The sequence below is a fragment of the Diadema antillarum genome, unplaced genomic scaffold (genome assembly GCF_040938485.1).
Source record: "Diadema antillarum isolate AM-2024a unplaced genomic scaffold, OU_Dant_1.0 seq00000550_RagTag, whole genome shotgun sequence".
Lineage (NCBI taxonomy): Eukaryota > Metazoa > Echinodermata > Echinoidea > Diadematoida > Diadematidae > Diadema > Diadema antillarum.
Window position 1 is genome coordinate 2,185,165 of NW_027271495.1, and position 26,418 is coordinate 2,211,582.

General features: G+C 39.5%; 1 protein-coding gene across 1 annotated transcript in view; it reads left to right on the top strand.

Annotated features, from left to right (window-relative positions):
- LOC139734848 (uncharacterized) overlaps positions 1–26,418 on the top strand; it is a 38,572-nt gene that overhangs the window by 10,722 nt on the left and 1,432 nt on the right. Inside the window, exons 2-5 of the mRNA XM_071645634.1 lie at positions 19,579–19,683; positions 20,283–20,401; positions 25,130–25,463; positions 26,235–26,398. Of these exons, the coding sequence (XP_071501735.1) occupies positions 19,579–19,683; positions 20,283–20,401; positions 25,130–25,463; positions 26,235–26,398 (722 nt within the window). The remainder of the gene's footprint in view (positions 1–19,578; positions 19,684–20,282; positions 20,402–25,129; positions 25,464–26,234; positions 26,399–26,418) is intronic.

Consider the following 26,418-nt stretch of genomic DNA (forward strand, 5'->3'; position numbering starts at 1 on the left):
CTATCATGTTGGGTAATGCCCTACCCAATCATACTTCACTCAAATCCAAACTAAACTAAACTCAGCTCAATTCACATTTATAGAGAATTACCACATACATGTATTCTCTTATAACATCTAAAGTAATAGCACAACTTCTTGTACAAAAAACCCACAATATTCATACATGATATACACAGTAATTATAATGATAACTGGTGGACAGAACAAATATTAAGGATACATTTAGAATACTGCTTATACATCATATCTGAATATTGAATTACTATAGCTAGTATACGACCAACGAATATAAGTGGAATTAGCAAGTCCCTTCTATCATAATATAATAATCAATGTAAATATGGATATGTATGTATGTATTATATATATATATATATATATATATATATATATATATATATATATATATACATTGTAGTTGTTCCGCGTATTGGCAGTACTAGAAATAGCAATAATAAAGTCACAACAGAGGATTAATAGCCAATCTTGATTTAATGAATAATCCATTAAATCAAGATTATTCATTAAATCGAGATTGGCTATTAATGCATTCCCTGCATTCCTCTGTTGTGACTTTATTATTGATATATATATATATATATATATATATATATATATATATATATATATATACATACATATACAATACCTTGAACTGTGCCTCATTGAAGTCTCTCGCTCGCTAATTCCAGGGGACGTCTGTCAGTGGGGCTTTGGGGTTATTCAAACATATTTCAGTCTGGCGGGAATAGATGTCCTAGATGATGTCAACACTAGATAATATGACTCATTGCGAAAGGACAGAAAGAGCGAGAGACCTATATGCCGGGAGATAGTTAGCCCGAGTGAATCATACACGCGCGCGCTCATTCCGGTATACGTACTCACAAATATGTTTAAAAATGTTACATAATGGGAGCCAGGGGGTGTGAGACGTAATACATTCAGACATGTATCCCCGACACATTGATTTAAAAACACCCTTTAAATGAGTAAAACCTGCTAACGTTAGATAAAATGAACATTGCTTTCTGCGTCGAGAACTCTCATAGTTTTCGTTGTCAGATTTTTTGTTTGCTTTTCATGTTTATTACAATAACAACAGCAAAACCTTTACGATGTCTTCCTTTCTCTATGTCTTCTCTGCATGTAAATGTACTTGTCTCACATTTATTGTCTTTCCAGCTCTCCATTTTTATATTTATTTTGTGTCAATTAAGTGACTGCAATGTCGAACAGAAATCAGCGAACGTCTCTACTTTTTGGCGCGTATTTCTTTTACCCCTCATTGATCAAACTCTAACTAAAATCTCTACCCTCTGTCTCTTTTATATCGTATACTTGGTCATGATACCCTGTGAGCAGGACTTTCAGTCGAAAATGTAGAACATGTGTCAATATAAATCTGCATTGACTGTTCAAAAATTCAGTTACGAGAAAGTCCACCAGGCCTTCCCCGTTTGTGTTTTGATACCTCTTGCCTGCCAGAATTTGTGCTCAAGATATCTGCGTTGATAGATTAAAAAGAACGCAGCAGAGGGGAATGAATGGTGATGTAACTCCCTTCTCCTTATCGGAGAATGGTCTTTTTGCTTGGCCCCTCACACCCCTTTCCAACCCGACAGAGGGCTGATCCGACTCGACGCCACGTTCTCACTTCATCATGCACTACCACGATTGATACGTCACTCCGAATCAGTGGCACACCACTATACTAGCCTGACCATTAACATGTATTACCATTTATACACCAGGTATAGCAATTACATTCACAAGTATTTTTTGGAAACTACAGAGTCATACTCGAAAACTTGTAGAAAATGGAATGGCATTGTAATGTTTGCAACGATAATCATACGTAAGCTCGACCCTAGTACACGGTTACAGAAACTCTGTAAACTTGTCCGAGATATATAAACATAAACAAATACAATGGAAACGAAGATTTTTTTTTTTCATGATATTGTATTGATTGGCCATTCACTTCAAGACATGATTAAATGCAGCAGCAGAGAAAAAAAAAAAACAACTACAACAACCACAGCGCCAGAGTCACGCTTACTATGACTCTCCGTATACATTGAAACATGTTAAAAACTTAATCCGTCGGCTGTGTCATTACGTCACTGAATGGGGAAAACTGATGAGACTCATTATACCGAAAACGTGAGGAATCACACAGAAATATGACACGTCATTGACAATGCACAGCAATGTTGGGATCATGATCACGATTATCACGAGGTGAACTTTGCTGTCTATGTGTGTGTTTATATATATTTTTTTAAGCTGTGGTTCGGGGAGGGGGTTGTTCGTGTTTGTTTTTGTTGTTTTTTTTCACGCCAGAACTCTGATTTGCGTGAAGCATTAAGGCAACCTGACCTCTGAATCATAGAAAGAAACACCAACTTTAGTCACTATCTTGAACATACATAACCATTCTTCACTCGATTGGTCTTTTATCGCCTAAGGAGGTAGCACGCACATGACACAATCATCACTCGTCTTGTCTACTGTCAAAAGATTTTTCTGTCATGTAGCGTTTCGTTTTTGATTAGCGTGTTTATTTGTCTGCTTGTTTGTTTGTTTGTTTGTTTGTAATGATTTATCCGTGACAAAGACAATTGACAATAACCAAATCCACGTGTCTCTTCTGAGTTCATCCTTTCCCCCGGAAACAGGCAGTTCCGCTCATAATCATCACAAGGGCCTATTCATCAGAGCCAAAAGCAGCCAAGAAGAAACCGCTTTCGTTTTCTATTTTCAGTGTCTGACTGGTCTTCAGATATTGTTGTCCTTATTACCCAAAGAAGCAGTTTTGCGGTTTCTGGTATTGTCATACGCAGACGCTTTTCACACCTGTTGCTGCGTGATTACCAGAGAGAATGGTGAGCAATCAAAAACACGTATAAGGACAATAATATGTCCCTCTGCAGAAATATCTGAATGACTGAACGGTCAGCTAGTCGGCTATGTTCCTTTCCCAATGACATGAATGACATATAAATTGCATCCGCAAGCTGCTCGATCAGATACAAATCATCGAAATGGTGATCAGTCGAGACATTTCGGACAGTTCCTGTCAACACGCCGAGGCAATCGTTACGGAAGCTTTAGATGTCAGCGATTATTTCATTCGGAGATGTTGCCGAATTAAGAATGCTGCTGTCTGTGTCCACGTGCTTGCCGATTAACGTTTATCATCGGTTCACACTCTGACTCACAAACATTGCGAGAATTGCCGTTCGAGATAAGAGGGATGAATTAAAGCCTCGATGCATGCTTCAGTGTTTAGATTAGGGGCAAATCACCATCAAGACTAAAGTATAGCACGATAACACGCACACACACCGACATACAAGTCTCGATATTTGACGATTAAAATCCTATAATCATCAGTGTAATCTGGTACTTCATGATATTCAGATCGTCACGGAATTTAGCGGGGCTATGCACCTGACAGAAAACTGTATATTAGTATGACGGACGCGCGCGAACTCGTTACGTTACCAAACTTGGTTGCACAAGACAATACGATACAAAACAAATAAACAAACAAAAGAAAGGGAGAAAAAATATCAGGAAAGTATATATGCTTCCAAACCAAGGGCAAAAAAGTGCAGTCGTAATCCAGGTCACAAACTGAAGCTGGAGAAAGTCGGCTTGAAGGACAAGGCCGGGAGGGTTTTCATTTTTTCCTTTTTGGTGGTTGTTATTATTTCTGTTTTATTCCATAAGATGACAATCATTTTGTGCCAAGACTCGCAAAGATGCGTGAGTTGGCAATACGAGAGGGAAAGGATCATTCTCAGTATTAAATTGTTAGTCCTTAAATCTAATCAATTACAAGGTGCCCGCTTCCTTTTGGGTGAAACAGTTTCATACGTCGATGGAGCAAGCAAATCATTTATATCTCGTAATGCTTCAGATCACGCGACCTAGAGTAGGTAGTTGTTTTGTTTTGTTTTGTTTTGGATTGTTTTGTTGTCGTTGTTGTTGTTGTTTTCGGGGGTGCCTCAGGCGTCTGTTAATTTCAACCAGAGGGGCTGACCTGGTAGATGTGTCACTTTATTAAGGTTTAATATATTTTCAGTGTTTTTTTTTATTCATGCATGCTTATCCCTCCTGTTGACGAAGATGAGTGACGAAAGGAAACAACAGGGCAATCAATCGCTTGCCTTGTTATAACTGTCGTTCTCAAATTTAAGTCGAATAAAATCCAAATCCATTAAAAGGGATTACATCACTCAGTAATTCCGGAGAACTGAGTGGTTTGCAGCATAATACGTTCAGACATTGAGATGGCGTTTATTTTTTCGACTGCATAATCGGTTGTTAATACATGCACTCATGTCATCGAATTTCAAAAAACAAACTAACAACAAGTTAAATAGAGCTTCTATGTTAAAATTACAAAGGTCATTATACGACTCTGATACTTTTAATTTTGTTACATGTGACTTTTGCTACAATTCATTGCGTGAAATTTAAAGTATAACGCGATAATTAATGTCCATTACATCTGATAGGTGAAGTATTTCTTGCATACACACTTGACAATATATTCAATAGTGATCGATTGTGCACGCATGACTGCATGCGAGTTGATGATTGTATCGACGTTGCTATGACGGAGGAGAAAAATGAGCATGTTTTTAATCATATTTCTGTTTGGGGAATTATATAATTATGTAGCCTGGGCAAGGTAACGTCTGGACCCAGACACCTGTAGAAAGAACAATTTTCATGTCACTTCGCTTTTGTCAGTACAGATTAGAAATGTAAGATTGAGTATATAGGACTGGTAAACCGTGACTAGAGTGGAAAGGGGTGGAGATAACGTCATTGCTACTACAAGGTCTATGGATTTGTTCCTGGCCTTGTTGGTTGAAACTTCGACCCTTTAACCCTATATAACTGCAAATATATTGCCTTGAAAATCATCACGGATTGGTTATCTCAACGTTGGACTTTACAATAGAAAGACAAAGAATTCCATACCCCTATTTGTGCAGGTTAACTGGAGAAATTTTGAGTCGCACACATCATCACCTCCTCTTGCATGCATATTGTTATTCTGGCGAATATCCGTGAGCTGTCAACTTAAAGGAAATTCCAACACCCCAAAACCTTATTTTACACACGATTCTTAACAATGGTCGTTATACTCTTCCACTTATTACTCTTACTATATAGTACAGGTTTTCATCACTTTTTATTCCTCTTCTAGCTAGTCTTCCACCTGATTTACAGTCAAATTAAAAACGAAACACCACAGCACATGAACCTGCGTCGGTGCAGAAGAGCCTTTACATTTAATTCAATTTCTGTACAGAACATAAGATAATACAAGCCATTTGCAAAATTGATCTTAAATACACAATAAATAAATGTACGATGAAAATTAACAGCGACATGCCGCAACTGTGGGAAGATATTGCCTCTTTACTACCAGATCCCAACCGTTCAATTGTTTATTTGTATGCATAACCTAAAGAAATGTATAGACCTGCATGTGTCTTTGATACTTCATGACCGAATCCACAAAGCAAAGAGAGAAAGAAACAAACAAAATGCTATAGATCAGCGACTCATAGCAAAGAGATGTGTGGCCGGTATGATTATAATGTCTTGAGATAACCATGAAATAATGATTAAAATGCAAAATTGAATATTGCCTTATGATGTAATAATGGTCTGGCATTGAGGCTGCAAGCACCAATATCGAATTTGTGGCCATGCAGACTACCTGTAGATATATCTTATCTAAATAAGAAAAAAACTAAAAATGATGGCGGGAAATAGGAATTTGAGAGGCCTGCGATGAGTCACCCGCTTGTCTCCTGCCTAAATCCTGTATTTATCCGTTTCGTGTATCCTTGAGGGTATCTCCTACATGTTTTATTTGACTAAAGTGCAACTTAGCTAAGGACGCGCTGAATACAACATCGCAGGAATCGGGTGCATCTCTTTTAGAAGGGGTTCACCTGGGGGTCCACATTCTCATTTTGTTTGTTTGTTTTTCTTCTTTTTAATAGTACACCAAAGAGCAACATGAGTTTGACTCAGGCAGAAATGGAAGTGAAAAAAAAAATCAAAGGAAGCTTTGATTTTTTTTCTTTCTTTTTTTCAGAACATGGTTATAACAAGGCACATTCACTGCAAGTGGCGGTCCACTGGTATCGTAATTTTCACGTAGATTGTTATAGATTTGAAAGGTCATTATTTGCCTTACAAGAACGTATTTCACGTTCAGATATTGGCCAAAAGATTTGACGATTTCTGATTATAAACATGATAGAGAAAAAAATCAAAATGAATTGAATTAAAGACAAACAAACAGACGCGATATTCGAGTGTCCTAGCATACATCCTTACTTGGCGGCCATGCCTCATCATCGCTCTTATTGAAAGATGCTTGTCTTGCTTTAGTCAAGTTTGACGCATTCTTCTGGAGTTACTTCATATCCTACTAAGATAAGAGCGGGGGGGGGGGGGGGGGAGAGGAAGGGGGTGGAGAAGGGAGATAAACACCACGAAACAAGAGAACGTATTATGCAGCAATAAGCAATTTAAACCGAACCTAACTTCCTCCTCCCCTCCCCTCCCCATAGCTAGCAAACAAACAAACAAACAAACAAACAAACAAACAAACAAACAAACAAACAAACAAACAAACATCCAAAAACCGTTACAGGACATTGTAATGTAACAAAAATTAGCGATTTTCGTAATGTGTTCCGTCACAGTATCTTGCGCTGAGTGAAGATTCTCGCAGGTCATACAAATGCGATTAGTGAGCACAGCTGTTTTTAACTTGCTTTTTGAGCCAGCCGCATTTTGACCTGTTTCAATCATGAGCACGGTATTAGCGTCACGCTCCCAAATTAATCCCGCAAAAGAACAATTGCTCAATATCGTCCATGTATCACAGTCCAGTGTGGCTCCTGTGGCTTTAGGCCCGGCTCATTCTGTGGGCTATACCCTTCTCTACTTCCACCCCACCCGTCCCTTGCTTATACCTCCCCCTCCCCCTCTCCGGTAGGATGGAGTTGGGGTGCAGGACAGAGAGAGGGGCCGTTACAGTCGAGGATGTGTGTAATTACGCACTGACAGAGATACGTAGCAAGCGTAGCTCCAGTTCTCTTATCGTTCTGTCTGCGCCACACGGGTAATGCTTATGGTTGGTAGTCAGGGGGTGCGCTTGCTGAGAGAACAGAAGAGCACACGGGATTACGGCGTCTGCAAGAGACGACAAGAAAAAAAAGGATGTTCTTTCCTATCAAAATAGTTCCTTTTCCATATATCCTTATTGCCATAATCGGGATCATGACTCTCTTTTAAGGCATCTACATCATTAAACTGCGCACTATCTACCCAATCGCATCTTACGGGTGATTAATTCGTTCATTTGTGCGATGATGACAAACTGAAACAGCACGGGGGCACCTGTTTTTCAGGGGTTGGTTTCTGGGCACATTACGTGTCTTGTTCGTGGCATGTTATATCACTCGTTTGGAGGGATTACCCCCGCTCTTGTCACCGCGTTTATTTTAGATAAACCGCGATGTCTATTCCGAGGGTGTAATTGGTTACAGTCAAGTTTAACAGGCGTGATCAAAGTTAGCGAAAGAAAAAAAAAGTATCCGAACTCAACTTCTAATCAGCGAGCAGCATTTATCTCTCTATTAAAATATAACTGCCCCGGAGTTAACCCTCAGGGCAAGCCGCCATGTCTTCCGATCCATACACTTGTGTGGGCACGCTCGATTTTAGCGCCAAAGTCTACACCCAACACTGGCACTTTTCTGTGTTTTAATCCACACGGGATCTTGACATTTACTATTAGTATCTTAAAGCCTAGGTACTGAATGTAATATAAAAAAACAATGAAAATTATGTTTACTGCCTCTCCTAAAATTTCATTTCATTCGTAACTACATGTAAAAGCTGAGATCTGCACATTCGAATAGGTGGATTGAATTTCTTCAGATGAGCCATCGATATTTAATCTGTTACATTATTTATATCAATCAAGATAACTTTTCATCTAGATTAACGAAAGAGTAAGCCAGCATGGTATTTTACTTCACTTCCATATGAGCGATATCTATATTTCTGTATTTTACTGACCTAAAATTTTTGTTCACTTCGCACAAGCGGCCGTGTGAATCGCATGCTTTTGGCATGTATGAATGTTTTATGTATGGGTAACAGTACAAGAAAGTAGAATTTTTGGCGCGGGTATTATCGATTTCAAAGTAATGCACAACAAGTAAAAAAGCCAAAGTAATACCGTTGCGGCCTTCAATGTCACAACCGAGTATGTGTGGTATCGTTTAATACAATTCCTTTAAACAATTAGGCTAAGGTTGCAATGCAGACTAGATAATATTCATTAATCCATTTTTATTTTCATCTCCAAACAGAAAAGATGTATACAATATATAGTACAAATATCTAAATAATAGTATATTAATATCATTCAACCAAATACGACACGGGACTTGATTATGTTTTGTGAGGGCCCCTTACTTGATGACTATCTTTTATATGTTTCACCTCGAGTTATAATTTTCCACACCGATTTCTGATTTAAATGTATACCTCATCAAAGAAGAAGAAGAGTTGGCCTGATTTCCATTTCGGATGTGATACTCACATCACGGATATGAAATCATCGTAGAGGGTATCCCATTTGGTAGGTGAAGCTATACACGACCTTCGACACATGTAGGCAAACAAAAGCTGAAAGAGAGGGATTGAATATGTTGAAAAAGAAAAAGAAAGAAAAAAAAAAAGCTTGTTCAGAATTACTGGTATTCCTAAAGATTTACGGTGAACCTAAAATTGCCAGACCTTGAAGAGTAATTATGTGTAGCTTCTCGCAGAATCCTGACACGTGAGCATTTGCATCATTCCAGGGATTCTGCTGGGTAATACGCGATGCCATTTTGGCCGACTGCAGGTTAAATCCACGCAGAAGTGTACACTTCCTTCCCCCTTCTGATCGGGCTCGTCCGCCCCCGATCCCCGACCCCGATCCCCCGAGCTGCACAATAACCAACGCTCCAGGTACGAGCATTATAATACATCTCCAACTGAACACGGTGATGTTATGGCGGCGATCATAATACGCCAAACATATTCCTTCCTCACCCCTGCGGTCGGAACAAGAATCTGAAAATGGTAATACATTGTATGTAAGGAGAACATGCAAATGATAACAAAAAGTAGATAAGAAGAAGAAGAAGAAGAAGAAGAAGAAGAAGAAGAAGAAGAAGAAGTAGAAGAAGAAGAAGAAGTTGGAGAAGAAATAAGCAACAAGTACACTTCGATAATCAGCCCGATTTGTGGCTAATTAGCTAATTGCTTTGAAACTATCTTTCGAATACCCGTCTCCAGGGGTGTGCAGTACTCTGATCCATAGTCTAAAGGGCTTTTTACACTTGTGTTTCTTAACCCCGGACTTTCTCTGACCCAGGACTATCGTTAGTCCCGTACCAATTTTTTCAGCTTTTTACACTCGCCAATTAGTCCCGTACTATCTCTTGTCCGGGGCTAAGGAGAAAACTGACCTTTTTACACTCGTATTTCTTAGCCCCGGACTTTCCAAACCACATGAATATTCATAATTACGCTGTGTACTGTACACGTACACGCACGCACCGGCAGCACTTGATTACCTCGTTTCTGATTGGTCAGTGAGGGTCGGACTTCGCCTCCTTCGCTTAGCCCAGGATTATTTTGTCGTTCTGTTTACACTCACTTGCTTGGCACCGCAATTGCGGTGCTAACCCCTGCTAATTTGCAGGGCCAGATAGTACCGTACTATCGGTGGGGCTAGCCCACTTTGGCAAAAACGAGTGTAAACAGAAAGTGGGCTAAGGATAGTCCCGTACCAACGGTGGGGCTAAGGCCCCCCCTTAGCCCAACCGTTGGTCCGGGGCTAAGCAAAAATTTACAAGTGTAAAAAGCCCTTTAGGGTTCCTCTACGCCTTAGCCACCCGGGCCCGGGGGATTAGGGCTCGGGGGTGTTTGAGGACTGCATGGAGTGATTTCTCGCGATAAGAAAGGGTTAGTTTAAAAATAACGTGAAGAAAGAAGATGAAGATGGTGACGACGAAGTAAGGAAAACAGACAATTTGCAAAATTTCGGAATTTTGTTATCTGGACATTATCTTCAAAAGTGACGTGAATTGAAACAGAAAAGAAGAAGAAGAGAGGAACATTAAAGAGGAGAGCGTGGGGAGTGAGAACACCTTTACGAGAACAGAGAGGGGAAAGTCTTGTTTCTAAACCAGAAATTAAAGAGGATGTCGAACCTCCAGAATGGATGTCATGTGCGAGGTAGCTTGAAGGATGGGGAATGTTTCAAGAGATCAAAACATAGATATTTAGGGCCTTTTTTTTTACATGGCTGTTTCATCTTAAAATGACGATGCTTATCATCATCACCAATGCAAGCGCGATGACAGTTTTGAGAGGAAAAATGCATCAGAACATGAAGCCCCCTTTCCCATCGCTTCTGCGATGATGCTATAGGGGGAAGGTCGTGCAGGTGCGCCCGGCGTCCTTGCAGGGTAGTTGCAAGGAGCTGCTGCTGCTGCTACTGCTCCTGTCCTGTCATCGGCTTCAATTATTCAAGTCTCGCGGATGTTCATGTAAAATGGGACTCGAGGTACATCCTCACGACCTATAGCATTACGGGCTCCGTTCCGCTCCTCTCCGGCGAACCCCTTCCACCGTTTCCACATCATTTTAGCCGCATATTGCGAATGACATTCACACGCATTTCCCCCACACACCCTGAACCAAGTTGCTTCATGTTATCCACATGGTCATTTCATTTTATCTGCTGGTCTTTCAAATGAACTTTTGAATGAAATACGCCCTGTAAACCCCTCCATTTTTGTTCTCATTTAGTTTGTTTTCACATTATTACCATTGTCTCTTGTAATATCATATCATATTGTGTACATACATTTATAATATTCATGATTCTCTAAAGGTATTTCTGCGCGTGATCGCGAGTCTAACGCTCTTTGTAAGTGGGACTATCACTTTAAGAGCAATCCATGCATACTTAGAAAAATGCTTCATGGTTCAATGAATATGAAAATAAAGAGAAGTGCATTCTGGGGTGATGAAATTTCTTCGCCTAGTCAGAGATCTGGTGTGGGAAGACAAAAAAAAAAAAAAAAATGGTGCTTCTCCTTTCACGACAAAGCACATCTCCCCTCTTATATTCTTGATATACGAAAATGAAGAACAGATCGGTGAGATCCTCTAAAAAAATACGACTAAGGGAAATGAAACCTGTTTAATGGAAATAATTTTTCTGGCGTTCCTATTATATGGGAACACGATGTTTGTGTCGAAATATTGTGATTAATATGGGGAGGAAAAAGTGCGTTGATAACTCATGTCCATAAACCACATTATTTCTTTCATAATTATGTAATGGGCATAATCACGAAGAATATACCTGTTTTTAGAAAATATTACAGGCTTTGACACATTCTGTGTGAATACAAGTACATGTCTAGAGACTTGTAGGCATAAATGGAACTTTATGTTGCTTAGCTCCTTCAACTGAAACATTCTAGAGACGATTCCAACCTAGTTTAAATGAGCTGTTTTCATGACGTGATCCTTCAAGGTTTGGTGACATCACGTTGACATCAGCTGTTGATAAGATTCTCTATGACACCTGCCCAATCTTTTACCCCACCCCTATTCCCATCCCCTCATCATGGTCATAATGCCCGGTGTTTATAACACACCTGTTACTGCAAGTCAAGGGTAAGTGGGTCTAAGTGTTTGCGAGGTTACCGTGGTAACTCAACGAGAGGGTGAAAATTCGTCCCAATTTGTCGTGGTCAGAAAAAAAGGAGGGCACACGAAACGTTGTTCCTAGTAATATCATTATTGTTATAATTGTATCCTATCTGAAACGACGATAACAAGTTATTAAATCAAAACGTACTTTTGTGGAAGAAGATAAGGTAAAAGCCGGAAGAAAAATAACACGCTCGTGTTCTATTGGAACCTACCGCACAGATAAGGGTCATCCATATGGGGTGCCTTAATTGACTTAGTATCAACTTAGACCACTATAAAGCCAGTAGTTTGCCTTCTCATTCATTCCGACTATCACATTCTCTACCCTTTCATCTTTTTCTTTAACATAAAAGTTGTTTTTGTTTGTTCGTTTGTTTTTTAACGAATTCATGTACTCATGGCATGGACGGGTACACTTCTAATAATGTCAATGTTGCCTGCGTCCGCAGTGGTTATTCATTACGGCCAGACTGAACCTTCAAGTGACATGCGAAAGCGATATAATGTACTAGTATTACTTTTTTTGTATGCATTTTCCCCGAGATAATGGTGATGATGATGATGATGATGATGGCGATTAGTATTATAATAGTTATTATATTATCATCATCATTATTTGTAGTTTATTTTTGTTGCTGCTGTTGTTATGGTTATCAGCACCATCATCGTCATTTGTATTGCTATTATTTCATTACTATTATAATTTTCTTTATAATCATTATTATCATTATTACGCAATGACTACATTCATCATTACATTTGGGCATGCATGCTTAAATTTGCAATGGCGGACGTAGACGCCTTTTCTTCTTCATCTCCTGCTTTGATCCTTTTCTTTAATCAACGCTTGCCCATCTTGACTAGATGGTGATCTGTGCTTAACCTCGCTGTCGCTGCTATCAATTTCATCTTACTCGACCTCAGTTTCGGAAGTAGGTAGGGTGGTCGGTGTATCGTGTTTCTTATCATAAAATTGCGAGTCATCTTGGGACCCATGTACAACTTCCGAATGACTTCCGTTCGGCCGATGAGACGTTATCATAAAGTGCAGAGTTGATATGTCTCGTAATATTTTTTCCATGACACGATTATCTTTGACAGAAGAAAGGAATTCAAAGTTGTGCATATAAGACGCGCGCAAATGCCGCCTGACCATCGGATTAACATCCCTTCCTTTCCAATGGGGTTGCATGAAAGGACAGTGTTATCCCATCACAGCAATATTGTCAATCAAACTTATTCCTGAGACATTTATGACACGAAAATTTGGGGGCCGGATGGATTCTATATGAAAACAATGAGTAATTACTTTCCGGATGGAGTTGAATTCAATGACAATTAAACACCATGTCAAAGTTGTCTCATTCCTATATCTGACAATCAGAATGGTAGAAGTCGTACCAAAGTTGGACCTGGACTTTAAAGGAAGGGTGGCATTGTCAAGTTTCACACATTTTCGCCGGATATTGGTGGCGACCAAATGTGCGAGTTAGCTCAGGTGATGATACCACTGACCCACGTACACTTCCATCTCCCTGCAGGAAAACCTCACCTTATTACGTAACGCTTATACCGATGTTATTCACAGCCATTCTGTTCGACCTTGTTTCATTAACCCTTAGCTCCTAATTCACGAAGGTGGCACAATCTTTGTCCATGGTTTAAACCATGGACAAAGGCCGTAGTTTTGTATGGGGCGCCAAGTGTCACATGACCTATTTCGTTACGAAATCAGTCATTTCGTCGACAAAATGTTAACATTTCGTAACGAAATAGGTCATGCGACTCTTGGCGCCCCATACGTTTGTCCACGGTTTAAACCATTGGCAAAGATTGTACCACTTTTGTGAATTCGGGCCTTAGAGTCATCAGTGGTCGTTGTTGTTAGATTTGCTTTTTCCAACACACCAGCAAATTGGTGCCAAGGACACAATCTGTTTTCTTTGCAATCAAATGTCAAAAAAGAAGAAAATATTAAAAGAGTGAGGGTATTTGTGTGGGTCAATGGGAGAAGTCTGTGATAACATCGGCTTATGTAATTGCAATGGCAATTGCCAATAATATCAACTTTAGTGCAACTTTGAAATACCACAACTTTGTCCTTGCGACATATTTAGAAAAAAAAGTGGGAAATATCATACTTAACTGCGATAACTTACACGATGAACATAGATAGACCGAGTGCCATTGGATGCATAATCAAAGAAGTAAGATTATTTCTTCGTCAGCATAATTTGTCCGATATATCCACCAATGGTATATAGTCCCTGCAAAATCTGCCGACCGGATCCATAAAGTAAGTAAGTCGTTATGGTATATGCTCACAGGAAAACACCACTCTATTCCTGCTTCAATACTCGGGAGGCATTTGGCTTAGAGTGATAGTGGTTGCTTTGCAACCAAGTTAACATGTTAAGTGGGACAGTGCTATCGATGCAGGACGTTTTGCTCAGGTGCCCTTTCCATTTCCAGTTTATAATCAGCAGACATCGGAGCGTTTCCTATAATTTACAGATTTTTATCTCGCGTATTTCGAGACCCCGCGTTACCGGCTACATTTGTAGTTAACCCCCCTATATGACAATTTCAGTTCATTTTATTCTTTGCATTTTACTTACCCGGGACACACACAAATTTTCGAAACAGTCAGTCGGACAATATCTGCCGTTTTACCTAGCATTTCGATCCCTTATCAAGATGGAACTCTGTTTCCAGGCTTCCTTGGGCTATGGAAGAAGAAAAAAAGAAATATTGATTTTTGTCCTGTTATTTGTTTGTATGTTAGCCTCTCACCTCCCTGGTTTGTTTAAAAGCTCCGTAACTCCGTGTGAATATACTTGCTGTATACCTATATCTGCTTACTCGCCCTCCATAGTACTTATAACGCCTTGAAATAGACTAGATCACTGGAACTGATAACTAAAGAGTCCCTCTAACGTAAATAATTATTGTTTCAAAACATCTGTTTTACATAAGTGGCTTTTATGTATTATTTTGTAGTATCAGGGACCAACATTGCCAGGTATTTCACATAACCTACGAGTCCGTTTGTTTGTTTATTTGTTTGTTTCATTTCCATCTGAGAAGATGGCTGGATAGCCCATATGATCAGCTGCAATAGCTCGGGTCCAGTTAGATGTAAGGCGGGACCACTTCACCGGGTTCTTTGCGATGAATAAATGAAGCGGGATCTTTAAGATTTTAAAAAAAAAAAAAAAAATCTGTATGAGTTGTGACTCTCTCCCACACGGGACCTCCATTTTATGTCCTATCCGAGGGACAGAGTGTTTTGCCTCTTGCCAGAGGCGACGGTATGTTTACACACAACATTGCTCAGTGGGACTCAGGAATCAGGCCGGGGTTCTTTGGGTCGTGAGGCAGACGCGCTACCGACTGAGCTAACTAACCGCCCTTTAATGTTCTATGATTATGTGTTGTTCTCGATGCTTGTTTCATGCGTTGTATAGAAGCACTCTTGCTGTGCAGAATCTGTTCTAAAAAGAAACTTCCCCAGTCATTCTCTCTCAATTTACCGCGAAGATACACAATCATCAGTCTTGAGGGTATGATGAGGAAGAAAAGAATAGCAATCAATTGTGTTCAAGTCTTTCGATGATTCCATTAATGCGCGGGAAATTCGATAAAGCGACATCAATCAGTAAACACCATAGAAAGCAGGTAATTCGATTTGAACAGGCACGTTCTCTCCACCGTACGTTTACGGATGCCGCGTCTTCCGCCTCATTTCAGCGTTTCTGCAAGAGACCAAAAATTAGTCCTCTGCCATAAACGTATTGTTCCGCAAGCGGAGCAACATTCACAAATTAGCGAGAGGAGATCGAGGGAGGGACCATGTTTCAAATCAATTAGCGTAATGCGTTTATTAGCGCGAACTTCGTAAACATTTGCTCATGAGTCTTGTTGTCTATATTTGGATGGTAGGGTGAAACCAGTGACCTACTTCTACTTTTCAACACTGAATATAACATTTTGCATAAATTGTTTTTGTTGCTGTTGTAACCCTGCAAAATCTGACATCATTGCACTACAGATGTAAGAATATGACACTAACGTTTCATTTTCTATACCCCTGCGGGGGTAACCCCTGACAGCAGGCTGTCAATGCTAATTTCTACGCTTTTTCTGGAGGATTAATCGCCTTTCACTCATGGATTTATAATTTCTCTGACCATGAGCCTAAAAGGAGCCTGAACCGTAGTTCTCTTTTTCCTCTGCTGAATTCAGTCTTTGTCGACATGAGAATTATCTGCGTAAATTACTTCGGTGCACTTACTTTCTTGGAAAACAGACAGAAAGTCCTCCAAATAGAATGTTCCATCCTGGTATTGAGTCTGAAAATCCCTGTTCCTCTCCGTACTTCAAACTTCTTAGTTCACGTCGCTTCACTTCTCCTTGAGGTTTTATAAAACATTTGGCGCCCACCTCCCGTAAAACATGACAAATCCAATCACAATCTAAAAATATAAACGACCCTATCTCTCTCTCTCTCTTCATCTTCGTCCGTACTTCCTGTTTGTTTTCTCCTCAATGCCCGTCAAATCCATAATGATATAATAATTATACATAATATCATAATGTGAAATATCTTTGTTTTATAAATTTAGTTTTTGCTATTCATTGTTGGTATTTCATTACAGGCAGGATTGGGACATCTCTTTTATTCGTGTACGTTGATTCCAGAATTATCAATAGACCTTTAAGTCGCTAAATATGTAAATGGTCCTTTTAATATTAGCAAGTGGAAAAATGACATCTAAATTAAAGTCAAAATTTTTTTCTTTGTGTGTTTGTTTTGTTTGTGCTTTAAAATTTCTGTCGGCATAGTTTCTTCTTCTTTTTATTCTGGTTTTGTCCACATTCAGTGAATTTAAGCACTTCTATTCAATCTTAATTTCTCCTGTGTAGGGTAACTACTTGATTCAGACTTCTTATAATTCAATGATGATGAAAAAAGATTTCTGAATGATTTCAGGGATCTTATCTTGCCTTAATGCTTGATGGAGGATAAGATTGTAAATATTCTAAATGTTTTCACTATTATCATCATTATCATACCCATCACTTCCATCCTATTTTTGTAATCAATGCTCTCATAATTACCATGATAATGATAATGGTAATAATGGTGGCGATAATGATAATGATCATCATAATATGATGATAACGATTAAAATAATAACACTGATATAATAATGATAACAATGGGATTCTTAAAATGATGTTTCATTTGTTATCTTTCATTGTCGTTTGTCAATTTCCTTTCCTTGTATCAAATATCTTTTTTTTTTCCTCTCCCTCTCTCGTGGAACAGCAGGTCAACCTTGACTTTATGTCAATGAACGATCTTACAATCACCAATAATTTCGCGTATAATCGTACCCCGAGTTACAAGTTTCCCCAAACTGTGACCTGCTCCACCACCTGGTGGCGCCCTCCGAAAAAAAAACCAAATGATAGTGCAACTACTGCAAAGTATGTTCAGGCAGTATAATACATGTAAAATCAATATATGAATCGGTTTTGATCATATCTAAGTCTTATGGTACGGTCGTATGTCACTTCACATACCTTTAACTGCATCCAGGCATAGTAGATGGTATTTTAAGCACTAGCTCGCCGGGTCTATGACGTCAGAATGGCTCAAGTCATTTTCTTTTAGAGTTCATTCAACTTTCGTGACTGTCTCACCACATCTCCGTTTACTTCCGCGATTGTTGGCGGTTGCTAAAGTCTGTCTTTAATGTTCTGGATCGCGATAGTAATTCACTTGAAGGCACTCGTGGTTCTTAGTCAGGAGTGCATTCTTATTCATGGTCGTGGTGGCCTAAAAGTAAAATCTGTGACTATACCGTCATAAATCATGGTGATGCGCAAAAGGGGACATCGTTTGACATTTTTTTTTGGGGGGGGGGGGGCAAAATAATTGCATACGGTCAGTGCAACTCAAAGAGGAAAACGAATGCTCAAAAAAGGAAGAAAATTACAAGCATGAGTAATGACAAAATGAGCACGAACAGTAACACAAACAACAACGAGAATGCTATTAATACTACTACTACTACTAGTTGTAGTACTTATTACTACTACTACTACTACTACTACTACTACTACTACTACTAGTAGTACTAGCTAGTTATAGTAGTAGTAGTAGTAGTAGTGAGAATATTATAGGAAGAGCGATGATGACATTGATAATGATGATGATACTAACAATGATGTCAATGAACATGATTGTATTGATAATGTAAATATAAATTAATGAATGAATGAAGAAATTAACATTAATATCTTGACTCTATCATTATGTTCACCATAACATAGGAGTTGAAAAACAGCAGCCCATGCATGTTTGCAGTTTAAACACACCTCACTTTAATCGCATGCGTTTTAGTAGAAGGTAATAATAATAATGATAACTGCGAAACTATCTACAGTGAACTCTGAAAGAAAAGTGACCCACCCCCGCCCCCCAAACAATAAATAAAAAAAAAAAAAAAAAAACACCAATAAAGACAACATCCAGATGGAAATTTGAAAAGTAACTGAAATGATGTATCAGAGAAAGAGATATCAGATAGTTCAGCTCATAAAGATTAATCAGCACAAAACTATTTCGGTGTGACCGCGGGATGACGATCAAGGTAGCTGAGATCGTCCCCCCTACACCTGCTGGAGTTATCAAATTAAAGATATCTCGCACAGGTGCGACCTCTTCGAGATAACACCGATGGTGATGAGGACCATAATCATTGGGCCCTAGAGACGCAATTAACAACAAACTATTAGATGAGGATTTTGCGATGTTGGGGAGAGGGGGGGGGGGGGGGAGGGGGGAGGAGAAGAAGTGCAATGGTGCTTCGCATTCCCCACAACAGTGCATGGATGTGAAAAGTACAGCGGGTCACTCCGTCATTTAACCACTTATTTTCAATGTACCAAGCCCACCTCTCCACACCTGTTAATTCTTTCCTGGAATTTGGATGAGGAAAATCGATATTCGATATCATGCTAGTTGTTTTGGGAATAGCGTGGCCAAGGCAGTGTTGATGTTTTGCAATTAACAGAAGAATTATGATAATTTGTTATACATGTAGCTTACCTTGTATGATTACACACAGGCACGCAGCCGCGGATATATAATCATTTCCGTGTCAAATCAATAACAGTGACTACGTCCATTCAAATGAATGTAAAAATGACTATGCTCTGTGCATATACCAAATGGCGTGCGGAGGTGGTGAAGTTTGTCCAGGTGTGCTCAAGAAGTTGGTGTTAAATTCGTTATCGTGCAAGAGATCATACCTATTTTTATTTTCCTTGATGAATTCAATAACAGCGTGTAACATTGATGAGAAGGAGAGTCAGACTTTGTAATGGAAACGCCTGACTTGATTATTCCCAAGGAAATAATATGTTATTTTACCATTAACCTTCTTCTATCCGGGCTGTGTCAATAAAATCTTTCCATATCTTTGCTTGTTTCATATGTGCGTGTGTGTGTCTTTTAACTCTCTATACATATTGCAACAAATGTTTAAAAAGTTTTCAACTTTTGGTAACCATACTATTATTTTCATAGTGTCATAAATGCTCGACCAATGCTCAATCTTTCGTCTTTACACAGTTTTAGAAAAGTTCTACAAGTGCTCTTTATTTACACAGTGTCACAAAAATTCAAAGTGTTCTTATGTTGCTGTTCTTTGTTTACAGTGTCACAAATGTTCAACGGATACCAATGAGTGGCGTACAGACGAAGAGGTTCAGATATATGACGAAATGCAGTGTTTTTGGCGTAGCCCAGTGTAGTAGATATAGGTAAGTGTACAGTTCACTTCATGATAATGTATCATTTTACTGCAAAAGTACATTGAATTAGCCTTTTTTCCTTTTGTTAATTTTTCCCTTTTCTCTTAGGTTTTTTCATTTTAGGAAATGTAATTTACTTTGGTATGTGCCCATGTATTTGTTAACTTTGCTTTTCATTTATTACCTTTTCTATCTCATCTGCCTTGTATAGTTTGGTTGCCTTCAGACAGCTGTCAGACTTTTACATCTCCGAACTCGGTTCCACTTCAGTCTGCACAATTACCCATTCACTGCAGCACAAACTACTTCTACGACTACTGCTACCACAACTACTGCTATTACCACTACCAGGGCAATGTGACCATGTCTTGTAAATGGCTATTAACATTCATATATCATTAGCGATGTAAATGAAATGTAATGTAACGGTTTTATCCAGCATTAGTCTCTTTGATTAGACATAACTATATTTGTTCCCTCTCTTTCACTGTCCCTCTCTTCTCTTCCCCCTTCTTTCTTCTTCTTCTTCTTCTTCTTCTTCTTCTTCTTCTTCTTCTTCTTCATCTTCATCATCTTCTTCTTTTTCTCCTTCTTATTTATACCTGCAGGATCGTTTACGTGAATGCATACCGTGAGCTGGTGTCCACTCAGTACGCGGTGAGGCCCGGATGTTGCCCTGGCTACGTTCAAGAAGGGTCCATGTGCTTGGAAGCACCACCCACAACTGGTATATATTTCAAAATTTAATATTTTAGCTCCCTCGTGGAGACATTATATTGGCAGAACACTTTATTTTATTATTTGATAATGTTTGATTTGTTTATGATTCATTATGGTCTGATTTGAGGTCAGTATTGTCTGGATGGGGCAAATCATTTTAATGGGGTCCTAATTTTTGTAAGTACAACAGCAACAAAATTCACATTTTAAGTTTGTTTGTTTGTTTGTTTGTTTATTTATTTGTTAACCTGTTGTTTGGTTGGTTTTCGGGTGTTTTGATTTGTTTTTTAAAGGCATACGATTTAAGGATTGCTGAGAGCGCCACTGGATGACGTAAAAAAGGCCGCCATTTTCATTACGAATATCTATGATACAAAGCCAGTTAACTGCTGATTAACAAAGTATGTCACTGATGCATATTGCGCGCGCTCTCCTTTTGAACAGTTTCAATAGTTGCTCACTATTCGCTTACAATCATTCACATTCCGAGATCCTTGAGATTATTGTGTCGACCATTTTCATCATACAACTTTGCCATACTCACCTTTGAACGTTTTGAAAATGATAGATGCGCAAGCATAAAAATGATTGAATACATGCAACTTGTGTCAATAGGATGAAAGCGATGCATCAGGTCCAGGTAACAGCGCCCTTTTACATCCTGGGTCCGTTTCCACTGGCTTAATTCTAGAAAGACCGATGAAGTCATATAGGAATTGAAGCGGTGACTTTAATCAAGTCAAAGCAATACTAACGATGATAGAATGACAAACTCCCTAGTGGACATACACACAACAACAACAACAACAACAACAAAAAAAAAACACACAATCAAACCGAGTGATAGGTAATGATATACACTACATCCATCACCAGAGAAAGTAAATCACAACATCATTCCTGTGATATAACCAGAATTGAAAAAAAAAAATAGTACAGAAAAGAAAGAGAAACAGTGAAGTACCACAATATTTGTCATCTTATTGGTCAAATAATGAAATGGAACTCTACCAAAATTTACCCGTCATTCAGTGGGCCTGTTAAATGAACAATAATTGCCTCAGAGGCCGCAGCTATCTGCAAACTGCACGTCCTGATGTTATTGAGCCTTACTCCAGCTGTGCAGAACATAGGGACCCTAGCTGTCAATATCCTTCAGCCCCCCCCCCCACTTCCCCGCAATCCCCTTCATTTTCCCCTTCATACGCCCCTGCTGTATCATAATAGGCCTAATTGTCAACTGATCAGCACATTATGGTCTCACCAAAAAATGTATTCCACGCTGCCCAAACCTTTCAAAATCTCTGAGTGGTTCGCAATACTGTCGGCGCTAATTAGCCACAAAGCCTGGCAGTATGATTGCCTTACTTTAAGAAATACAGATGAACAGAAATAAACAAAACAAAACAAATTAAAAGGCCCAGGCAACGGATAATGACGATAAGACCAGCGGAAAAGGGTCACTTCCTCCGCCATATCGGGACGACTGTCCTACATGAAAAAGTTCGCGTGAACTCTGGTGACGATCACAACGCCATCCTTTCTCAATGCAGTCAAGGTCTCGCCGTTCATGCATGTTTTTATCAACATGCTGTTTACATGAACTTACCGTGATTGTCAAGGACTGGCATATAATACTGGGCAGGTGAAAGTCATTTTGCTGGAGCATATTTATTAGGTTCATGTGGTACCTATAGCAACTGCCACAACCCCCTTGTACCATTATTCGGTTGGGTAAATATGATCAATATGTCAACGCTGTTCCCTGGATCTACCATGGTCATCAAGGCTTGAAGCATTCTTATAGGAGGGTACCAATTAGCGCTAGAACAAAGTCATGGTCAAGTTCATTAGGACATCTGTTAGCGTGGCAATGGGAAAGATAAAGCGGTCACTTCAATCGTGGAACAAGACATAGAGTTCACTAAGCCCTGTACACATGTAGTAACCACGTAAACTGAAGTTCGAACACAAGCTCGCAGACACGATTCCAAGCCAAAGCGGGAGCACAACTTGCACGGCTAGACTTGGGCTTGTTTTGAAATGTTTCTATTGCGCGTGGCGTAGGCACACACATATCACACGTAACACACGCCTACATTATTTTGTATCATAGATAGATTGTCACATGGATAGATAGACAGAAATAAAAGAAAGAGCAAAGAGAGAGGGTAGAGCAAGGTGACTTGGAAGAGATGGAGCTAACTTCTCAAGTGGTCGCTGTTTGTTGGATTTCTGGCTCGATGATTCAGTTTCCTGCAAACGGAGACGTCTTCAGGTCTTTCATTGTCATCAACTGTGTAGAGTGCAGGTCCCAATCGCGAGGAAGGGGGGGGGGGGGTGGACTCTCTCTGATTCCCTGACTCCTGTATGGATTCCACCTTAAAATGAATCAACGCCGAGTCATCAACGCAGCTCGCCCCAAATCGCTCCAAATGCTTTTGAATTCATGTCGTAGATTACCACCTTCATCGTGTATTCGCTAAATCTCGGCTTTCCGCGTTATTTGCGGGGTGAGAAACGTTGTGTTTTTCCTCCTTCTTCTTTTCTTTTTTCTCTCACGATACGAGAGGCATCGTGCCGTTTGGATGCTATCTTAGCACTCCGTTTCTTAATGACGTCACAAATGGGATAAGTTGTGACATGACACACTGTCTCTTAAGTGGGTCTCCTATTTTATTTTGTTTTCATAATTTGAAATGAATCACATAGAATCAAAATTCATGACTTATCTTGTCATTGTTCTCCGTGTTATGGAATATTAGTATTTGTTATCTTTTCCAAAAACTCATTTGAACCATGTTTCATTTCATTGGAGCTTTATTTGAGTTACATGTTCTTGTTTTGTTCTGTTGATAAAGCCCAGATAGAGACATGAATATGTATTTGGCGTGACTTGGATGAAAGACGTCACATTCCAAAAAGTAGTACAGGCAAGCACTACAGAATATAAAGAAACTAAAAGAAAGGCATAAGTGGTATTCGGAGGCGAAGACAAAACACAATAGTGATTTACACAGACTTGAAGACTCGATAATTCAGTGCCTTGACCGACAGACTGACAACGCGTATATGGTTAATCTGTTACAACTATCTAATGAGTTGTCCGGATATCCGATATTGATGTCTGACTCCAAACAACCGCAATCATAGTTCAGGCTGATTCAAGTGACTACTAGTGCGGCGATAAAGTCATTGACCATAATTGCCTTTCATTCTTCCCTTGCCGGGAAGTTAAATCACAGCTGTTTGCTCTTAAAGGGACTGTACAGTACTGGTTGAGGTAGGGATTCATGTTTTGAACATTCCTAAGTGAGATAATGAAAATCCTCTTATGAAATATGAAAAAGCATGTAATTTTAAGAAGGATTCAACATTTATTTGATGAAAATTGGTTTTCAAATGGCCGAGATATCCAAAAAAGTGCTAATAATAAAAGGCGACATGCCCCAACTTTATTAGTATCTCTTTGTTTCACCTTGTTTTTGGATATCTCAGCCATTTCAAAACCGATTTTCATCGAATAAACTTTTGATACCCCTTAGAACCGCATGCTCTTTGACATCTCATAGAGTGGTTTCTGAATATCTCACAAAACGTTAAAAGCTAAATCTTCACCTCGACCAGAACTGTACACACCCTTTAAGTTATGTGCTTTGTTTTGTTTCTCATGTGTTTTGTTTAGTGTTGTTGATATTGTTTCATTTATTTGTTTCTACCTTGGGTTAAGGAAGAGGCTCATATCCATCAACCAAAGGAAAATATATAACATCATGGGAAGCGTGAGACAATTAGTATATCACAAAAAAAAGAGCCTTGTCCCCAATTTCGTTTAGTCATACTCCCATCGAATCTGTAACATTTTTATCCCTCTGCTCGTACGCCTGTGCTATAAGCCTGTGAGCGATATGATGAAATTACAATAATGAAAAAATGAATATTCTGTGGTGCCATTTCTGCTAGCACGTTAGCCCTCCTCTGCGGGGGTAGCCTCTGTCTCCTGATAATGGAACGTGCCCTTTGCTATTCTCATCCCATTTTTCAGCGCAAGGATTTTTTTTTTTCAACTTGACCTTCAAGTAATTTGTCAAGTCATGAATAACGAAGGAAATTTAAAGCACATTGAAGGAAAAGGGACGAATTTGTCAAAATGAGGAGGTTTAATGATTACATAAACGAATAGATAGATAGATAGATAGATAGACAGGTTTTATATGATTATGGATAATAGACAAATGACTTTGGTATACAAAAATAATTAATTTTAATGTCTTATCATGAGTGTGTTTTTGTGTCCTAACAAAAACAAACAAACAAACAAACGAACAAACAAACAAACAAACAAGTTGCTATAAACGTAAATATATGACGACAGAACTTTCGTTCCAGAGGGAACAGGCTCAAATGGTCACAGGAATTCCTTCTGTGCCGTATCCACACGTGAAGGGGACGCAGCACAGAAGATGACAGTTTCAACGCATGTCCTACATACAACTCTGGATGTGACAATCAGACAGAAGGTAGCTGTCAATCATCTTAAATGATCTGCAGTGACGTTTTCCTGACCTTAACTTAGACTAGAGGAACACAATAGCAGGCACATACAGGCCATATAATCATACTTGCTCACAACCTTGGAATCTACGTCTAAACCGCAGCTCCAAGCCTTCATTAACTTCCCTTTAGAAATGTGACCACATTTCTCTTCTGTTTTTTCGTATGCCCGTAACTGCAGTGGCTCTAAGAACGCTCTCAAAGCACCCGACCACTCTGAGCACGCACACGGGAAGAGCTCCCTTCAGTGGTCTCGGACCTCGCGGATCTGCCGGGGGTTACCCAATCAAAGATGGTGGTATCAAGGGGTCCGCCGACCACCACGATGGAGGTGAAATTCACCAGGAAGGGGGATACTTCGAGGTCAACCCCGACTACAAGGGTCCGGCCGTCGACAAGGTCCTGCCTCTGATCGCCTCGGGAGTGGCCGGGGTTATCACTCTCACCGCCGTGGTGGCAGTCGTCCTGATCGTGGTCAACAGAAGGAAGAAGAAGCGAAACAAAATACAACCAGGGTAGGGCACGTTGGTTTAGTTATAATTAGTCAACTTTTGGCTTGCACTATGCAATCACGATCAGATTTAACGTCTTACATATATGAATACGGGCTTCTAATTTCAATACTTGAATTGCGTCATAGGCAAAATAAGTATGACTCTAACATACATCACACAATAATTCTTGTGACAAGAATTCTCACTCCTGAGAAGGATCATGCAGTGTAAGTGAACTGTGGTGATAAAAAGAGCGAGGCTGTACACAGCGATTATTTGATTCAATTTTAAGAAATCCACCAAGGAAGGACACTTGTATTGTTTCCCTGGGCAGTATTACTTGGACACATTGCACTCTTAAACTGCACCTGATGAAGCACAAGCCTTTAAAGATTCAAATCTTCGTACTTTAGTAGTAAAGATATCACTGTTTCATTGTCAAGATGATGTAATAGCTTCATCTATGAGTTTGTCTCTCAATGGGGGTAAGCGTACTTCTACTCGGGCTGTTGTCTCTGAGAACTTATGGGTAATGTTCGTTATTCCGAAAATTCGTTATTCCATAAATTCAAAGAAGGTGCGTACTAAACGAACCTTTCTAATTATGAACCTTACTTCATTTTCGGATGAATGAACTTCCAGAATAACAAACCTTATTTCATTTTCGGATTAATGAACCTTCGGAATAACGAAGTGTGGCTTGAACTTGTATTCTCATCGTAACACCAAGGCGGCATCGCCTTGATCACCTTGATATTACCGACTTTGCATGACATATTCCTCTCGACCCAGGTTCCACGATTCTGTGAGGTTCCGCTCCGGCAACCACCCCAAGCCTCCGACCAAGCTCGAAATGAAGCGGGTTTCCGCGGTTCGACCCACGGTACAAACACTGTCGAAGCCGACCACGAAGCCATGCAAGGCGTCCAAAAAATGCAAGAGACTTTCGAGAAAAGGTTAGCATGTCATAAGTTTT